Here is a 19,221-nt window from a genome sequence, read left to right on the forward strand (position 1 = left end):
GGTCCCCATTGCAGTCTACAAGGCAGCTGTTAAATAAAATATGGGCCCTAGAGCCCTCTGAGAGTGCAGGAGCAGCAAGGAAGGTTGTGAGACCAATAAGCTGCAACACAGCTGAGTGAATAAACATTCTGACAGGTGAAGCAGACAAAATCCAGAGGGATATAGATACCTAATCCCCACTGATACCATTATGCCCAACTGCCTTCATAGCTTAGATATCATTTCTCCACCAGTTCCTCCTACCAATATGAACGGCTTCTGCCTTACCAGAGCAAAATTTCCCTCTGGAGATCATTAAGACTACAATCTGAGGTAGATAAATCCACAGCCAATTAATAGATATAGCTTGTTTTGGAATGACAGCACTCATTTAAATCTCTGTGAAAGATAAAAAACTCTTACCAGTTCTCGTTTTACTTCTTCAATCTTCACTCGTGCAAGGGAAGGATTCTAATGAGAGAAAATGGCATAAAAACCAATATTTCAGCTGGAAACAGAGTCCCTGCATCATTGCAAGAGTCTAATGATGTGCTGCCGGGGAATTCGGGGATAATGAAATCAGTTTTGTGTACATCCTTCACATGCAAAAGGTACTGACATTAAAACCAGTCTGGTTTGGGCAATCACATATTTTTTAAAAGTCTGGTATGGCCTAAAGTCTAAAAAACCCCAATTTTTAGCAATTTTCCAAACATACCGATCAAGGAACTGGATTTTAAACATATCCGTGCATGAACTTTTCAAAGCACAATAAGCTTGCAAGGATAAACCTTCCTTCCTCCTTCTGCCTGCACTAGAAGCGAGGCATCGGGGCTCTCCCTGTCTCCACTGACAGCAAGATGGGAGGGAGGGGGGAATTGGAGAACCTAATCCTACTTGAACAGCCTGTTTCGCTTGAGGAAAGGAGGCAGCTGCCTCTTGGAATAAGACGGATTTAAAAGAGAAGCAGTGCCACCCTCTCCCTTCACCCTTTTCGTCTAGGAGGGAGACAGCAGTAGTTGCATGAGGGAGACATGTAGAGAGGCAGGAACTCAATGGAGGGGCTAAGGAGGTGAGGAGAGAAGTGTGGCCCCGCAGACAGGTCCCTAGTTCTTAATACAAGGGACGTGATTAATCGCAGAGTTTCTATGTGATTTTGGACAAGTCTGTTTCTCTGGACCTCTACGCCCCATTTATAAGAACTGGAATAAATCTTTTTCATCTCTTACACAGAAGGGTCTGAGGTTAGCTCTATTAAAGGCTGTGAGGTGCTCAGATGAGGAGGTAACAGGGGCCATATCGGGTAACTCAAATACAAAACTGTAAACTAGCCAGTCACAACTGGATTTAATAAAACCAAAACCCATTCAACTATTCGCTCCAGTTTTTGCTACTTCTCTCCTGAATGACAAAGAGAAAAGTCCTTAATACTTATCTGTAAAAGCAATGGCAATCTTCCGAAGGAGATTGGAAATACTTGGGTTTAGTGGTCCCAAATATCACAGGTGGTGATGTACAGACGTCACACAAAGCCAAGGCCTTCTGTTTCATGGACTAAAGCCCTCTTTACCCATGACTTGTTTAAGCCACTATAAAGTTGTTTGCAAAACTACCCTTAACTGAAACCATCTTTTGTAACAAGCGTTCTAATTTGAAAAGAGTAAAATCCTTTTTATAACAGATGCTTCGCATGGCAGTCTGATAGTAACTCCTAGCACAGGGACCGATGGTGACAATAGCCAAAATATAAAATGAAGAAAAAGATACACAGACAGGGGCTTTCAAAGCTGCCATTTAGTCACCTAAATAAGAAACCTGCGTTTTCAGAGCTGAGTACCCAGCACCCTCAAGAGAAATCAAAGAAAATGACGGAGCAGCCAGTACTCACACGAACTAGAGTACTTGTTTAGGGGACGCCACGTACATTTGGCTATTTCTTCGTAATCATTAAAATCTTGCTCAGAGCTCCAACCTCTGCACAATGTGCTGTGTCCACCATATTGACAACCTGATGACATGTATAGCTAATATATTGGTAAATCTCAAAAAAATTTTTATACTAAGGAATTATATTGTCTTCCACATTTCTTTGTCTAATTTCTAGCTAATTCACCTTGATACTGAGCTTACCCAACAAATCTGTGCATTTTGTTATAACAAAGTTTGCCTGGTAAGCACACTTAATTTCTTGGCTTTGGTTAATAAATCGATAGCCTTCTGTTTAAGTAAACAGAACACCTGTTTATACCATTAATAGACCTGTAGGACTGTCCACTACCTGTCGACTGAAAGCATCACAACAATATCCTTTACGTTCTGAAGTCCTTTAAAATTAATCTGATGGCAAATACAATAGAACAGTAGAAAAAAATAATTACAGGAGTTAAATCTAGGTAGGACTCCAATTTCTTCTTCAAAGGCACAATTTCTTCCTGCAGTCCAGCCAGTTTCTGTGAACAGAGCAAAGCAGATTATATTCTTTAGTCTTACTTGTAGAAGTGATGTAAATCAGTGAAATAGATCCACAATTACCTACAGCATTTCAGAATTCACAGATATCAGTGAGAGCTCTCATGATCCTTCTTAAAACACATGGAAAACTAAAGATCGGCTATTCATTCAGTTATCAGTCAGTCTAACCCGGTTCAAGTTTTACATAGAGGTATCAGTTAATTTTTCTTTGTTCTGAAGACATTTTCAGGTATCTTTTCTTACAGTATAACCACCTGATCTCACCTCCCTGAAAGGAGAGGGGATTTCAAATGAGAATCCACCGGACAGAGGACTTTCACTGTCAACCTCACTGTAGGCCACAGAGAGAACTGAGCCCCAAGGAAGGGGATACATACGCACGCCTATCGTTTCTGCGTGAAAACAGTTTTGCACATGCAGCAGCAAAAAGGCTCCCCTTACACTTGTACTGCTTTGCTTATTCTATTAACAAGGGGCTGAAAATTGAGCACCTTCCACAGCCCTCCACTCTTTTCAAATAATCAACTTGAAGTAAAAAAAACACACTCTGAAGATAAAATCATTGGCGCTGCCCAATTCACTGAGCTCTTGGCAAAGCAGATACAGAAATGTCAGGGAGTCAGACCTGCCCTTATGCTCAGGTTCTAGAAGACGACAAGTCTAGAAAATTGCCTGTGACTTTTTGCATGTAAAATTCCAATGCAAATGATTTTTGGTTAGTATGCTTCTGAAACACTGTGCAATGTAAAGATTGCCACCCAGCGCTGGTTCATGAGAACAACAACATAAAACTCAGGAAACCTATTTTCATCGTTCAACCTAACTAGCACGCAGGAAAAGCTAGCAAAAGAAACGGGGAGAAACACTAAGTTCTCATTACAGTAATAGCAAATAATATTAACATGTGGTGAGTGCAGACTGAACAACACAGATACATCTTCCATCTGTACAAAGCACAAAGCTAGAGAATCTATAGCTAGTAACTCAAGAAACGTGCTTTTTCCTTTAACAAATTATCCTGCTGGGCTTATAATACAGCCAAAAATGTTACGTTTAAAGACACAAGAAAAGAAAAAAGCACAGTGGTTCAGAATTTGGGCTTCACTTGACTTCCTCCCCTTGCTCAGAAGTGCCTGAAAGCAGGTTTATTTCACAGAAATCAGAAAGAATCACCTGGGTCATTGTATCTAGTGACTGCAGTACACAGGCAGCCACGTAACGGGATGTAGTCCACAGAATATCCACGCTTTACAACACGGATCAGAGAGAGGAGGCAGATCACGGGCTGCCAATTTGCTTTCAGTGGCAGGGAATTTATTTCATAGAAATTCTCTAGTAGGCTACATTTCCAATTACAAAGGCAGAAAGAGAAGAGAGGGAAAACCAAAAGGCAACAAAAAAAATAAAGATTCTAGTTGTTCCCCTCCATCAGTCCAGAAGGAAAGCTTCTTCCCAAGTCCAAAACAAGCCCACATCTAACCCTGAAGAGAAGGTACCACTTCAGCACCCATAGACGCTTCTCAGTTTCTAGGAGAGACAAACCCATCCCACATACCCCGGTCCAGAGGTATCTGTCTACGGAATTTTTATTTGTGCTTCTTTTTACCATTAATATTTGTTCCAGCAACCAAATGGCAAACTACATTTCCTGAAACCATCCAACAAACAAGCCTGGTCTGTAGCACTGTAGAAACATCCGTCTTGCCAAAAGACCTACCTCAGACAGGCTCACGAGTGACTCGTGTGTCAGCGACTGGTCCAGCCCCGTGGCAGCAAGCTGCTCCTACAAACAGGAAAGAGTTCATTTATACTGATCACAAAATATAACAGGGAGGAGGAAGATTTTACCATTTCCCTGGGTTTTGATCTAAACAGGCAAACAAGAACGCAGTTTGTCAACAACAGAAATGTGTGCTATTTGAACCACAGCTATAGCTGGTATATGAAATCAGTTGCTACTAAAATTTGTATCAAGAATAACAAGTATTTCCAGAAAACTACTGAGAGAGAGCACATGACAAGGCTGGGAGGAGGCTTCTCAGTAAAATGTCATCAACTCTAATACAACGTTTTCCATCTCAAATTTGTCAAGGTATCGGACAGCATCCAAGTGTTAAATAAAGCATTCACATGTCCTTTGTCATGTAGGAAAGGTGAAGGAGAAGACAGTACAACTTCTGCCTTCTGTGTTTAATCATTCATTAATTTAAAAAAATGGCTATATTCAGAATTTTGACATACAATTTACCTCAGTGAATCAGCTGCTCTACCGGTGCTGTGTGTACTCTTATATGACAGTACCTCACAATAAGCACGAGGTAGTCCGAGCTAATACAGTTCTCAGTGAAAGAAGAGAAAGTGTCCTTGCATTTATCATAGGATGTCCTGGGGAGAGACCATGAATATAGCAGGAACAACTGAAGAGTAGTAACATGTTGTCCTGTTAGCCCAAGAGTCCTCAGTGCTGGAGTTTAGGAAGCTCCCGGGATGTCTCTGTAACTACAATTTTGGGCCCGACCAACCATGACTGTGCCATCCCGTCACAACGTCTTGTTAGAAAATTCCTTCCATCTACCTCAGCAGCCTTGATCCTGATTTTTAAGTCCTCAGATTTATCTTTCAGGAACTTCAAGTTCTGGGATCGGCTGTCAGCTTTGGCCTTTTCCACTTCCAGAAGTTCCTCTGTTTTTTTAAGATCCCTTAGGGAAAAAAAAAGAAAAAGAAACAAACTTTTACATTCAAAGAGATACCTGTATACAAATACCGCTTCACTATCTATGCTCAAGCTAAACCTTGTAATACAATCAACATGAGAAGGGAGTGAATGGAGAAAAACTTGCATTTCCCTGTGAGATTTCCCAGTGGAAACATCCACAGCTGTTACATCCAGAGTCCCAAAGGTCAGAGAAGAAAAAAGGCCAAGGGGAAAGCCATCTGCATAAAAGCAAAGAGTGATACTCTTCTGCATAATTCCCTAATTCAGTTAGAGACCTGTTACGTAAGCTAAACTTAAGATCACCGAGAGCGGTCACGGCAAACTTGCACAAAGCACACAGGTCTGGTATCTTTGCTACAAGCAGCGCCACAATTACTACTTTAAAAGACAAAAACCAGAAAATAATTAGACTGGAAGGGGGCTGTGGACATCACGTGGGCCAATCCCCACTCAAGGCAGGGGTTGATCCTGCTAGGCTTGGATGTAACTTCAGGTTACATCCTCTAAGAAATGGACTTGACACTGATTATCTTTTTTTTTTATTATTTTTCTTTTTTAAGTCTCCCACACACTGGTTAAAGGAAATTCTTACCTGGGAACAGTTTTTGTTTTGCCTGGCTCCCTCACTCTGACTACAGAGCCCACGCTACATGTGGTAAGAAAATCAGGTTTGCCTTCAACCTCAGACAAAGGCGGAAGATGCCAGCTCATATCTGAAAACTGCTTGCAGACCATTTTTGGTTTAAAATAATGGGTTTGACGGTACCCCAAATCTCTTCTGATTACTGAATGTGTCCATAACACGTGGCTTTTGATAGATAATTCCAAATATTGTCAATTAGAGATGTGTCAAACCCCTGAAAATTCAGTTATCCTTGTTAGTTATCACAACCAGTGTTCCACATTGCAGGGATCGGCAGCATTGCTTACATCTTTCCCTTTTCTCATCCATTACTCACTCCTGTAACCGCTTTTCCAGCATCAGCGCTGCAGTTAGTTTTTTCCTTATGTTGGTCAATTCCAGTTCCATTTCTCTGTTTTTTGATTCTGTTGCATACAGCTCCGAAGTCATATCATTGATGGCAGAGAAGAAGCTGATGAAAAGAGAGATTCAGTGGGAATGCTCAGCAGTCAGCTCTTCTGAAATTCAGAATTATTATTATTTCCTCCACGCTTTCCACAAATTATTTTTTTTTTGTTCTCATATTACGATACGTCAGATAACTGCCAGCTACCTTAGAGGAGGAAAGTAAAATAAGTCACTAAGGGTATTTGCTTCCCTTAACTAACACAGATTTCATCTGGAAGGGGAAACGGCCCAGCAATCTCAGTAGGAGGAAGTGAACAAGACCTGGCACTCTAGTGAATACAACCACTGGGTTTGACACGATCAGATGCTCCACTCCTGGCTTGCCAAATTGCCTTTCAGAAATACAGTATTCAGTCCCTGAAAACGCACGTCCCCAAGACATGCCCAGCAGTATTTCAGTCTCTTCCTCTTCCCAAATGGTTCAAAGCTGCTTGCCCCTCCAGCTCAGGAGAAGAGCTGTAAGAGCCAAGCCCTCGAACATCATACAAAAATTGGATTCTAAGGCAGATTTTGGCCCTTCCTTACTGCCAGTGCTCAGCACAAACCTGCTGGGTCAAAGCCAGGCTAGGGAGAGGGGCCCAGGAAGAGCAAACTAACAGCTGCCATTTCTCTGCGGCTGAGTTACAGAAATCTCCTTACATTAACTGAGGCCAGGTAAGAGAGGGAAGAAAGAGGAGCCGAGACAAGGACCCGTTACCGTTCCCCAGTCCTTGCCTAAGCAGTATGAAACCTGCTCTAGCTTGTGCTACCTGGCATGACGGTCTGAGTGGCAGCATCCTGCAGCCACTGACCACAAAAACAGGGGCAAAAGAGGGATTTAACTGTGGCCGAGGCACCTCTCAGGCTTCAGAGACTTCCTTTGCTGGGATAATCAAGAGTTAGAGCTTTGTGCTCGGTTCCTGTGTCCTCCAAAGCTGCCCAAGGGGTGCAAAAGAAGCTGGACAAGTAAGATTCCTGGTGTCAAAGTCAACTTTGAAACTGTTGAATTGAAAAAACAGAGGGAAACAGCACAGACCATCACCCCTCATACACGGTGGGAAGAATTACCTGGCAAGAGAAGTGTCCTTCGTTTCCAGTGTCATTGCGCTGTTTACCAGGACATTCAGGTAGCTGGTACCTTCGCTGGACAGACTGGATAGGGAAAGATCCAGGCTTTCTGCGAGAAGGCCCTGTAGATAGTTAGCTGGAAAACAAATACAACCCAAAATAGTAACTTTTTTATATTACTGTTCTTTTAAGGCCTAGATGGGACTCTCTAACACGTGTGTTAAAAATTTATTACGGTCCCCTGAACCACTCACTTGCTCCAAAAAAACCACATTATCAAACACTCACTCTAGACAGCTCGAGCATAACTTAATCACCTCACTGTTGTTTCAGATTCCTCAAGCGCTTTCCTTAACAGTGGATTAGCACCAGCTCAGACTCTTAAATCAGCTGTAGGGTTGCTTCCCTGCCTATCCAGCCAATATTTCAATACTGTGCTACTTAGCCCAGCAGGCTAGGAGGTTTTAGCAATTAATCTGCTTTTCCATATTTACAGCCTGCTCAAGATGGCTTAAAAAATTGCTCTTGACAAACCTTATGTCACCATAAATTTTGCTGAAACGAAGGCATGGGATGCATTGTAGTAAAAGCTGTACCAGAACAAAAGCTGAGTTAATTCCAATTATATATTTTTTTTGGTGTATATATATTTGTTTGTAAGATTTTAACAAAGACAATCTTCAGGGTCACTAAGGAAAACTAACTTTGATGGAACGGAGAACTGGAGCTTCAAACTCACCTTCTGCTTCGTATTCTGTTGCCTGCTGCTTCATGTCCTCTATCAGCAAAGAAACATCCCTGTCTCTGGCTTCATTGCATTCTGCAAGCTCATACAAGATATCAACTGTCCTTGCATTCACTTCGTACTGGGGAATAGGCTGATTCCCGTATATTTTCTTTAGCCATAAAGTAACCTGCCAGGGAAAGGAAAAAAAGAGTAAACAGTAAAGTGAAACAACAGAAAACAGCTGACAGATGTGAGAAATGTAAAGTGCTGCAAGCTCTGCGTTCCTGAAGAATAACTCCTACTACATCAGTCGAGGCATGGGTGGAAAAAGGGGAGACAGCTTCCTTCGTCTCTTTTTCAAACACTCTCTGAAGTTTAGAAAACCATTTCCCTTTTAATCTCCCTCATTTCTCTGGACACCTGCTCATCTCCAGGTGATAAAATTTTATCTTTTTATTCACATGACCCATTTGCTACAGACACACTAATGATCCGAGAGATGTTAAATGGTTACTTGGGCAGCTGGTAAAAACTGCATTAAAGCAGCCTGGGATAAAACTGCCCAAACCACGATCACCGGGAACAGTCTCACAGGCTAGCGGGGGAGAAAGGGTTACTATAGTGTGCAGGCATGAGCACTGCAGAGCACAATTTCTACCATTGAAAAGAAGAAATAGGAGAGAGATTAACGCAGTGCTCTCACGGGGGCACTGAAAGATTAGATTATAACTGATAATAATTGAACACATGGAAGTTCAACACTGAGGTAGCAAATTCTTGCCTAAATCTATCTAAGCAATCTGATGGAAAAGGACGCAATCTTATAACTTTAAAAGACCCTTCCTTCTAGCATGTCCTTCTTTATGCTTCTACCATACCAGCATCTCAGCTACACACACTGCACACAGCAAACATCACCCTGAACTATGCGGGGGAGAAATCAAGCCCTTAGAAGCAAACAGCACTAGCTCTACGTAGATGAAAACTCTAATACTGCAAAAACGCCAAGTTCACGATCAAAGGATGAATTGCATCTTTCTGCCACTTTCTGTAGGGACAATGATTTGAAATGCAAAAACTTCAGGCACCCATTTTAAAACCAGCTGTGAACTTATACTTCAAGGTCAGCAAGCTCGGGCTGTTACCTAGTGGGTAGCAGAGAATGAAGGAACACAGACTTTCCTGCTGCAAAACCCACCCAGCGACCACGTCCTGCGTGTCCCCAACGTTTAAAGGGGCAAGAAAACGACCCGGGCTCGTTTCTACTCTTAAACTGCGCACACCGAGCGCCAGCCAAGCAGCGACGGCTGCCAGGGCCCAGCAAAGCCTTCAGCGCAACCACCCGGGTGCCTCGCCTGCAAGGGCTGAAAGAGACGCTCTCGGGAGAGCAGGACGAGGCCTCCGATAACGCAACGGGGCCAGCGCCCGCCCCACCCGGTGCCCCCCACCAGGCCCTGGGCCGGGCCGGCGGGGAGGAGGAGCCCCCGGGCGGGCGAGGGGGAGCCGGAGGATGGAGCCACCTTCACAAACCCCGCACCGTGAGAGCCCCGTCCCGGCCCCACCGTTACCCGCTGCAGCTTCTCCTCCATGGCGGCGGCCTCCCGCCGCCTCGAGCCTCCCGCCTCCGTCCCGGCTTCCCCCGCGCGCGGCCGCCGCGCCGCGGGGCCTGATGGGACTTGTAGTTCGGGGCGTGAGAACCCACCCGGCCAACGGGACCCAGTTTCCCAGTTTTAAATTCTTGAAACACAGAGACAATAATAAAAAAAGCCAGTTCAATTCACAAGCTGCGGTGAACGCTTTTCCCAAAGTGGATTTAAATGCTCTAAATGTTTCAGAAGAATTTGCTTCTTCCCTGTATGCAATACTTCTAAGAAAATAGTCTTGAATCAGCAAGATAACGTGAGGGGATTTCGGTTTTTGATTACAACATTTTGTACGTTTCATGTATATCATAAGTCAAATTACAACTAAAGGCATATAAAGCCCTTCATCAAAAAGGCATAAATCATATTTTTAAGTTAAAGGGTAAAAACTGAAATTTGAATAGCTTGTATATCACTGCTTACGTAAATTCATATAAAGGCTGTGCTTCTTATTAGAAAATACGCCATGAAAATGCATTTTCTGAGTCAAACCCTTTAAACAATTATCAAGGAGCCACCTTTCTGTAGCAATATAGAAAAAGTGCAAATACATAAGACTTAAATGGGCTATTTAAATCAGTGTCATTTTTTTCAGGCAGCTTTACAGAATTTGAAGCGATTACTGAAACAATCAGCATGAGAAATGTTGCTGAGGCATCACGTTTGATACAACACATGCCAAAATGGTGGAGGATTTTTCACTTAACCTTTTCAATTCCCAGAAAGGCCTGCTGGGATCTGCGCCTTACTAACCTCTCCGGACTGCCACGGGGACACGATCACACTGCGCCTGCCTGAGTTTCGCCACTTTTTCCCCAGCGGACTAAATCCTACGTCTCACATACGGGACTCATTGCGAAGTGCGCTGTCCCCGCAGGGTTAGGCCTTGGCAGACGGATCACGACAAGGGAGAGACCCCTGCACGCCATAAGCACAACCGCCTCTGGCAGTGAGGTTCTCCTCCACTTGCGATGCCGCTATCCTGTCATCGTCACCTCTGTAGGGTCAGCTTTCAAGTTTCACGTATTATCAGCAAACTGGCTAGAAAATTTAAGCCCCTCTGTAGTAAGAAAACCACCACGGCACTGCACATCGCATCCCTTTTACTCATTTCCAGAGCGCAGGCGAGATGCGAGCACCCCCCGCTCCCAAAAATCGGGGGGGCACCCCCCAACCTTCCCCCGCCCCAGGCCGCCCTACATCCCTCACACCCCGGCCTCCCGCGCCTCGCACCGGCCCCTGCCCACCTCATGCCCCCCAGCCCCGCCCCGCCGCGGCTCTCCGCCCCTTCCGCCCGCCGAGGGCCATTTCAAGGGCACCTACCGCAACGGGGTATTTTTCTAAAAGCCCCGTTTCGTTTTTTTTAATTATTTTTTATATATATATTTAAATATTCCCTCATCGCTCAGAACGGCAGGGAGGGAGAAGGCGCCACGACGCCTGAGGGGCCGCGCCCCGCCCCGCGCCGTTGGCGTGGCCTCGCCGCCAAAAGGGGCGGAGCGCGCTACCGCCATTTTGTGGAGAGAGCGAGGGGCCGGCAGCCGCCTCCCGTTTGCTTCAGTCTTCTCCCGAGGAGCCGCCGCCCGCCGCCGCCATGCTCTCCGCCCGCGTGGCTGCCGCCCTCGCCCGCTCCCTGCCGCGGCAGGCCGGCCTGGTGAGCGCGCCCTCTCCTCTCTGGAGCGAGCGGGGCGGGGGGGGGGCGGGCGCCGCCGCCATCTTGGGGGCCGCGGTGACATTGAGGGGCCGCGGCCTCCCGCCCTCAGGAGTCTGGGGAGGGGTGTGTGTGTGGGGCTCACTTCAGCGCTGGGTGCCAGCGGGGACCGAGCCCCTGCTGAAGAGCGGGGGTGCCCTCACCTGGGGGGGGGGGGCCGTCTAGGGGTCGGTGTGTCCTTCCCCGGGGATGCGGATTGGCGCTGCTGGGGTTCAGGTTAATGTCTGAAAGCTGCTAGATCCCAGTCAGGGCTAGGGATTAGAGCTGCGAGGCTTTGCTAGGTGGCAGTTTTTCCCCTGTGTTTGTGGGGAGAGGGAGGGTGCAAAGATCTGTCAGGATCCGCTCCCAGCTGGTGTCCCTTGTGAAGGTGAACGGAGGAGAGGCCTGCCCAGGCTTTCAGAGAAATAGCATTAACGCTGCATGCGGCTACACTGGGAGCTTTGCTTGGGATGTAGGATTATAATCTTCTAATGCATTCATTATCACAGATCTTTTTTTTTTTTTTCGTTTATGCTACCGTATATGTTCTAGGCATACTTCAGAAATTCTGCAGTTAGATTTTTCTTAGAAAGGTCAACCACTAGAAGAAACAATCTTATTTCTCCCTTTTGTGGAATCATGAGGGGTGCACTGGTTTCTTTTGAAAAAGCTTTTGATGTTCAGCGCAAAGGTGGCAAACGAGAGGAGGTGTTGCTTTGGGAGCTGCTGCGGTGCTGTGATGGTGACATCAGTGCAATGCAGAAAAATGCAGCGAGTAATTTAGAGCAATCTCCTTTAGCATCTGTCCTTGCTTAGTAGTGCTGGACTTGGTTCCATAACTACAGCTTGTGAATGGAGTGCTGTGAAGCTCAACCCAAAACTGAGACACATTAAATGTATAAGCTCATGATCAAAAATTTCAGTATGTTATCTCTTAACATTTTTTTTGAATGATTGAGGAAATCTCACTGTTACTGAAACAATTACTTATTTTAGATTTCCAGAAACACCCTGGGTGCAGCATTTGTTGCTACAAGAAACATCCATGCCTCCAAAACATGCTTTCAGAAGACTGGTGAGTGTGAGAAAGGTCTTCATATAAGAGAGCGGTTTAAGAACTTGCGCTATCACTTAAGAAAGAATTTGAATATGGAGTGTGAGGGGGGCGTGTGTCAGTTGACAAACACTTGAGGACATTTATGTACTGACAGTATTTAACAGTGAACTATCTGTTACATAGTCACATGAAGGAGACTTCACTTTAATAACTATTCAAATTATGCCCAAACCAAAGGAGTGGTCACATGTCAGTTGGCTTACACAGCTTACCTGCTTCATGAGGATTCAATTCAGTCTTCAACTCCTGCAGAATTATTTGAAAAAATGCCTCAAATTCCAGTTTCCTGTCTTGTTTGTAACAGTATGAGGGAACGGATCACTTTCCCAGGCCTGCCTGGGTTTGACCTTGTGTCCTTGAGTATAACTTTTTTGCTGCCAGCATCTTAGTGTTTAGAGAAGGCAGCGGCACTGCATAGCTGTATTTTTGGTAGTGGTTCATGTACAATTTTTGAAGTGGTTTAGGGTGATTAAAGGTATTATTAGGAAATAACAGTTTCACAGTGTTATTTTCTGCTTCCTAGCTGAGGAAATAAAAAGTTGTTGGAGGTATGCTGCCAAACGAATTTGAGGAAGATGGAGAATACATTTTTATAGCTTGTATCGAACAACTTGCTCCTTAAATGTATTGAGTTCCTTTAAATATATTTGGATCTTGGATTACAAATCAGTTGACGGGGTGTTTTGATGCCTCCAGTCTAAGTAAATGCTCTACAAGCAGAGCTAGCATGTCTGTTCTTTCTGAGCTAAGGCTAATTATTTAATTTAATTGCTTTCTAGGAGGAGAGAGTGCTAATAGTGTAGGGCATAATGAAGGATAACTAAACAGCCATAAATGTTTTGATTGAAGCTGGCTCGTAACGAATGAGTTGAAGCTGCTTTTATTCGCTGTGAAAACGGAAGCTGTTATTTATCTTATGCATCCTATGTAAGGAAGAGTGGTGCTTGCTAGACCTTGTGGCATACCTGAGAAAGGGTACCTTGGCTTGTGAATTCAAGACAAGCTTACTGAATTCATACTGTGCCTTAATGTGCTAAATCTGGTTGCAAATGTCTCTTTTCAGGTACTGCTGAGGTATCCTCTATTCTTGAGGAACGTATTTTGGGAGCTGACACCTCTGCTGAACTTGAGGAGACTGGCCGTGTGCTCTCGATTGGTGATGGTATTGCCCGTGTGTACGGCCTAAGAAATGTCCAAGCAGAAGAAATGGTTGAATTCTCCTCTGGACTGAAGGTAAGCTTCCACTAAAGCAGTTTGTTTAGCCTAGAAATATAAAGAAGTCTTTTTTAAGCAGAACATGAGACTATGCTTGGAGGTACCCGTATGGACCTTTTACAGACTTCATTGCAATTTTAATACATAGTAACTAGTTGAAATAATACTACAAAAAGCAAATATTCTTTGAATTTGTGACACTGTGCTTTCAGTATCAGTATCTGGTTCTTGGCCAACATTTGAACTTTATTTATCTTCGTCTAGGAAGTATAAGAACTAATCTGGCATTGGATTTCATTTTCTTTAGTTTCAGGCTGGCTTGTCGGTTTACTGTTGAATAGTAGCTTCTCTGCTCCAATACAGTGTGCGGTTTGCTGACTTCTTATAGTCCTAGAAGTAGACTAGAGTTAAAAAGCTGTCTGTTCCGAGAGTACTGCAACAGCTCTTCCAGTATTTTAGTGACCTAACTCGCCTTAGGCAGAGAAGAAGCCAATACTTTTCCCTTGACCAATTCCTAGGTAAGAGAGAAATGTTGTGTTTGAACCCTGCTTATCCTTTCTGTCCTTTTTGGAGAGATACATGACTGAATGCTAGACTGCTGCAAGTATAATTATGTAGTGAGCTGAAGGCTTAGGCAGGTTCTCTAATTGGTATGGAAGAACACACATGCATGGTATATAAAAGCAGAACATTGACTATTGTTACAAATAAGATTGAGGTGGATTATGTTGGACGTTCTATACTGTAGAATAATCACATCAGTATTAAACTGTCAAAATTTTCGTGAATGTCGGTATGGGTTTTCTCAGGAAAATGTGATCTTTGTCCTAGGGTATGTCCTTGAATTTGGAGCCCGACAATGTTGGTGTTGTCGTGTTTGGTAACGACAGACTGATCAAGGAAGGGGATGTTGTGAAGAGGACTGGTGCCATTGTGGATGTTCCAGTTGGGGAGGAGCTGCTGGGCCGCGTTGTAGATGCCCTGGGCAATCCAATTGATGGGAAGGTAAGTGTAACTAGGTGTTTACTACCTCTGCTTACATCTATGTGATACAGACTGCAGCAGGTTTATTCCTCTCTTTTAAGGGTCCTATTACATCTAAGACACGTAGAAGAGTTGGCTTAAAGGCCCCTGGGATCATTCCCAGAATCTCTGTGCGTGAACCTATGCAGACTGGTATTAAGGCTGTGGACAGCTTGGTGCCAATTGGTCGTGGCCAGCGTGAGCTGATCATTGGTGACAGGCAGACCGGGTAAGTTAAATTGCCAAAGCTAAAAATCTTTCCTTAAAGAGAGACACGAGTACAGTGTGTGCCGATGTACAAAGCTGAACACAGAACTGTGTAGAGATTGGCAGAACCGTAGGCAGCTTAACTTACCAACCTCTGTGTTACACAGGAAAACTTCAATTGCAATTGACACAATAATCAACCAGAAACGATTTAATGATGGAACAGATGAGAAAAAGAAGTTGTACTGTATCTATGTTGCAATTGGCCAGAAGAGATCTACTGTTGCTCAGCTGGTGAAGAGGCTCACTGATGCAGGTACAGATTTTTGGTTGAGCCTGGCAACTAGTGACATCCTGTTCTCATTATAATGCTGAATACTACTGTGACTTCTAGCTGCGAGTATGGACAGAATTCTTTTCTTATTAAATGAGTGAACTACTTGCTTTTCTGGACTAAAAATCTTTCTAGGTATCGGGGGGGGGGAGGGGGGGAATCTCCTTTTTGCTACATCGCATTAGAAGACTAGTATGTGGCCCCAAAATTGCTGAATTGCTTCTGGAAAAGTCAGCCTGTATTTTTTTTCAGCAGAGTTGAGAGCTTCCTCTTGGCAGTCAGGCAGGCCTGGTGACAAGCTACGGCCTGCCAGTATTTATGGACTTGGCATTTGTTTCGTATGTATGCAAGTCAGTGTGAATGACAGCTGCAAGTTTAGTAGAGAGACTTTACTGCCTAAACATAGACTTTACTGCCCAAACGTAAGGGATTAAATGGTAGCATCCTTTCAAAAACAGTGATCTTGTTGACCAAGGCTGCATATGTAACAGAGCTTGAAAGAGATCAGGCACTTTACCTCTTGCCTGCTCATCAAGCAGAGTCATACCTAGCAGGAAAAAAAAACCCCACATTTTAATGACAATAATTTGGGACTATGAAACAAAGGGTAGTATCTCCTTGCAGCAGCTGGGAAGCCATGGACTTTCAGGCTGAGTTATTTCTAGAACCGAAGTGTGTCTTAGTGAAAGTTTAAACTTAATTTTAAATGGGAAAGAAGTCTGCAAGTGTTAGACATTAGCTGCCATGACCTTGCTCTTGGAACTTCTTGAGTTAGTTGAGCTAATGCACGTGTTAATCTAGTGCAGTGTTCTTTCCTGTAACAATGTGGTGATGCTGCCTGGGCTTGCTTCAGCAACTAGTACTTCACAGGCGTGTTGTATTTGCTGGTTATGGCCATGATGAGGTAATATACTCAGTGGTGTGTGTCTCCGATTCTTTCCAGATGCCATGAAGTACACTATTGTGGTGTCTGCCACAGCATCCGATGCAGCACCCCTTCAGTATCTGGCTCCCTATTCAGGCTGCTCCATGGGGGAATACTTCAGAGACAATGGAAAACATGCGTTAATCATCTATGATGACTTATCCAAACAGGTCAGGAAACATTGTTCCTAGGCCTCATAGTCTAGCATTGGTGGTTGTAGCTGTAAGATCACATCAGGTTTAGAAATTCAAAATTTTAAATGAGCTACTGAAGTCTGAGAGCTTTCTTTATACCACACAGGCTGTTGCCTATCGTCAGATGTCTCTGCTGCTGCGTCGTCCACCCGGTCGTGAAGCCTACCCAGGTGATGTGTTCTACCTGCACTCTCGCCTGCTGGAGAGAGCAGCCAAAATGAACGATTCCTTTGGAGGTGGCTCTCTGACTGCCTTGCCTGTCATTGAAACTCAGGCTGGTGATGTGTCTGCTTACATTCCAACCAATGTCATCTCTATCACTGATGGACAGGTAGGACATCTTCTTCACATGCCAGTACTTCTGTGTAACTTACTGGCAGGTCTCTGAGGAGGCTTCCAGGCGTCTCACCGAGATAATAAAACAATTTTCTCCTACAGATCTTCTTGGAAACCGAGTTGTTCTACAAAGGTATCCGTCCAGCCATCAATGTTGGTCTGTCTGTGTCCCGTGTAGGTTCTGCTGCTCAGACCCGGGCTATGAAGCAGGTAAGCATGAAACTGCTGCTCCTCCTCTCACTAAAGACGAGTAGTGTGTAGGCTTTCCAATCATTTCACTCTAAAGAGTTGTGAATAGAGAGGGAGTAAAGCTTTGGATTCCTTAGCATTATGAAATTATAAAAGAACAAACTTTGGGGATCTCTTTGATATTTCTGTTGCCTACTGGAGGGGGGAGGGAATGAAAGTAGTATCTGCATAAAGATGTAGGACTGTTAAGTTTCAGTATGCTGAACTGGGTACTGATCTAACTAGAAATAGAGAATGCTCTCTTAGCCCCACACTTCTTTTAATCCAGAGATATGGAATTAGAGAGGTTTAATATCAGCTGTGCCCATTGTAGGGAGGAATAGCATGCTCATGTTAAAAGGCCAAGCAGATGGTGGGATTTTTAGAAATGCATATAATCATCTGTCAGAATCTTGAGATTCACGTGACTGGTATGCAAGGCAAAGCTGACTTGTGACAACTGTCAGCTGAAGATAACCTGCAAACTACTAGATTGATTTAAAAACTGGTCACACTCAGTGTTTCCTGCATCTTGTGATCTAGGTGGCAGGTACCATGAAGCTGGAATTGGCTCAGTATCGTGAAGTAGCTGCCTTTGCTCAGTTTGGGTCTGATCTGGATGCTGCCACACAACAGCTGCTGAACCGTGGTGTGCGTCTGACAGAGCTTCTCAAACAAGGACAGTACGGTGAGTGTCTTGGACGTATCAAGTCTGCATTTCCCATTAGTGTCGTGTGCCAACAAGGCTGGTCTTTGTGGCAGCATTAAGACATTCTGTGGACATGGTGAATGTAGATTTATTTGAACCATGTTGTGTACGTGCAGTTGATCTTCAAAGGAGGAGTCTGTAGTACTGATGTCTCCTGATGTAAGAGTTACCAATGACATGAATGCTTTCTTTTCTGCAGTTCCCATGGCTATTGAGGAACAGGTTGCAGTCATCTATGCTGGTGTCAGAGGTCACTTGGACAAGCTGGAGCCCAGCAAAATCACTAAATTTGAGAGTGCTTTCCTAGCTCATGTACTGAGCCAGCACCAGGCCCTCCTCTCCACGATCAGGTATGATGATTTATCTTACTTCATCCCAAGGGTATCGACTTGATGGCTGGTATGCAGATAGTGGTCACTGAACTGTTAATTTTGCGTATCCTAGAACATCAGGCCCTAAGCTGCCTCTACCAGAACTGGAGGTTAAATCAGCCTTCCTGCTGTCCTTGCACTGTCCAGTGCTCTGCTTCTTGTCTCCAGTTTTTACTTAGGAAATCCAGCTGATGCTTAAAATGAACCTACTTGAACACCCCTCCTAATCTGATACTGAAATCACTTAATTAGTAATTCCCATATTTTTGATAGCTTTAAGCTATTACAGCACTGCGGATTCAGTGCTGCTCATGGCCTTCCCCGCCGCTGAGTGTAGACTGTTGGGGATCGAGTGTTTCCGTAGTCCTGTCCTGCAACCTGGTCCTAGCTTGTTTTGTCATGAGTCGGATCGCGTGCCTTCCACCTCTGAGGCATAGCTCTACAGAAGACAGAGCCTTGTTGAATTACGTTACAGCTATTTTGAAAGTATTTGTTGACAAACCTTCGTTCTTAAACAGGACTAACTTTTTTAGGAGAAGGGATGTTATGTTAGTTTCAGCGGTATAGCTTCATGCATCAAACAGAAATGTGTTAATTCATCTCCTAATTTTGTTAGAAATTGGAAGGTTCATTGTAAAATTTTTCTTTGCCTTAGTCAGGGATTGACCATATGTCTATTTCTGCATCAGAAGTTTAACTAAACTCTTCCAACAGGACCGAAGGAAAGATCTCTGACCAGACAGAAGCTAAGTTGAAGGAAATAGTCACAAGTTTCCTGGCTACTTTCGAGGCATAAACTCTTAACTCTTCAAACAGACCAGGCTGTTGTCGTGATCCCATGCTCCAGCTCCATCAAAGACTTAAAAGTATGCGCGACTTGAATGTACAGATCTCAATGAGAATAAAAGTTTCCATGTGAAAAGGAAAATTCTGTTCTAAATTATTGCTGCTTGAGCAACACATGCCTTTAAAACCCCAGAGTTAAACTCCCCTGGACACGCTTGCTAAAGGAACTCTGGAAGATCAGGGGGCATCGTAACTTGGGTGGATCAAACTCCTCTTACAAGAACGTGTCGGGGCAGCAGTTGGATTCTGTGGCTAAGACTGCAGTTCCATCGTGACAGAGCTGAGGGTCGCTCTTGCCGTTCTTACCCTCTCACTAGACGACCGATCTCGGAGAAAGGCGGGGAGCTGGGGA

General features: G+C 44.3%; 2 protein-coding genes across 12 annotated transcripts in view; one reads left to right on the top strand and one right to left on the bottom strand.

Annotated features, from left to right (window-relative positions):
• The window catches only part of LOC142074722 (protein ARK2N), a 67,259-nt gene extending 57,580 nt beyond the window's left edge, over window positions 1–9,679 (bottom strand). For 5 of the 11 annotated variants that reach the window (XM_075135549.1, XM_075135551.1, XM_075135550.1 and 2 more), the window contains exons 1-8: window positions 9,552–9,625; window positions 8,044–8,218; window positions 7,305–7,440; window positions 6,127–6,261; window positions 5,027–5,150; window positions 4,169–4,234; window positions 2,358–2,429; window positions 403–450 (exon numbers count right to left, since the gene is read on the bottom strand). In XM_075135549.1, the coding sequence (XP_074991650.1) occupies window positions 403–450; window positions 2,358–2,429; window positions 4,169–4,234; window positions 5,027–5,150; window positions 6,127–6,261; window positions 7,305–7,440; window positions 8,044–8,218; window positions 9,552–9,620 (825 nt within the window). In that variant the 5' untranslated portion in view covers window positions 9,621–9,625. Of the gene's footprint in view, window positions 1–402; window positions 451–2,357; window positions 2,430–4,168; window positions 4,235–5,026; window positions 5,151–5,759; window positions 6,051–6,097; window positions 6,262–7,304; window positions 7,441–8,043; window positions 8,219–9,176; window positions 9,198–9,551 lie in introns of those variants that run through there. The other 6 variants (XM_075135557.1, XM_075135553.1, XM_075135563.1 and 3 more) reach the window with 6 other exon arrangements.
• A 1,471-nt stretch (window positions 9,680–11,150) lies between these two features.
• Window positions 11,151–18,951, top strand: LOC142074723 (ATP synthase F(1) complex subunit alpha, mitochondrial). The gene is made up of 12 exons (XM_075135564.1): window positions 11,151–11,328; window positions 12,361–12,439; window positions 13,545–13,714; window positions 14,528–14,701; window positions 14,782–14,948; window positions 15,094–15,242; window positions 16,204–16,355; window positions 16,486–16,710; window positions 16,818–16,925; window positions 17,487–17,631; window positions 17,852–18,002; window positions 18,738–18,951. Exons 1-12 carry the CDS (start codon window positions 11,269–11,271, stop codon window positions 18,817–18,819), a joined length of 1,662 nt encoding a protein of 553 aa, XP_074991665.1. The 5' UTR covers window positions 11,151–11,268; the 3' UTR covers window positions 18,820–18,951.
• The last annotated feature ends 270 nt before the right edge of the window (window positions 18,952–19,221 follow it).

This window comes from Calonectris borealis, chromosome W (genome assembly GCF_964195595.1).
Source record: "Calonectris borealis chromosome W, bCalBor7.hap1.2, whole genome shotgun sequence".
NCBI classification, from domain to species: Eukaryota; Metazoa; Chordata; class Aves; order Procellariiformes; family Procellariidae; genus Calonectris; species Calonectris borealis.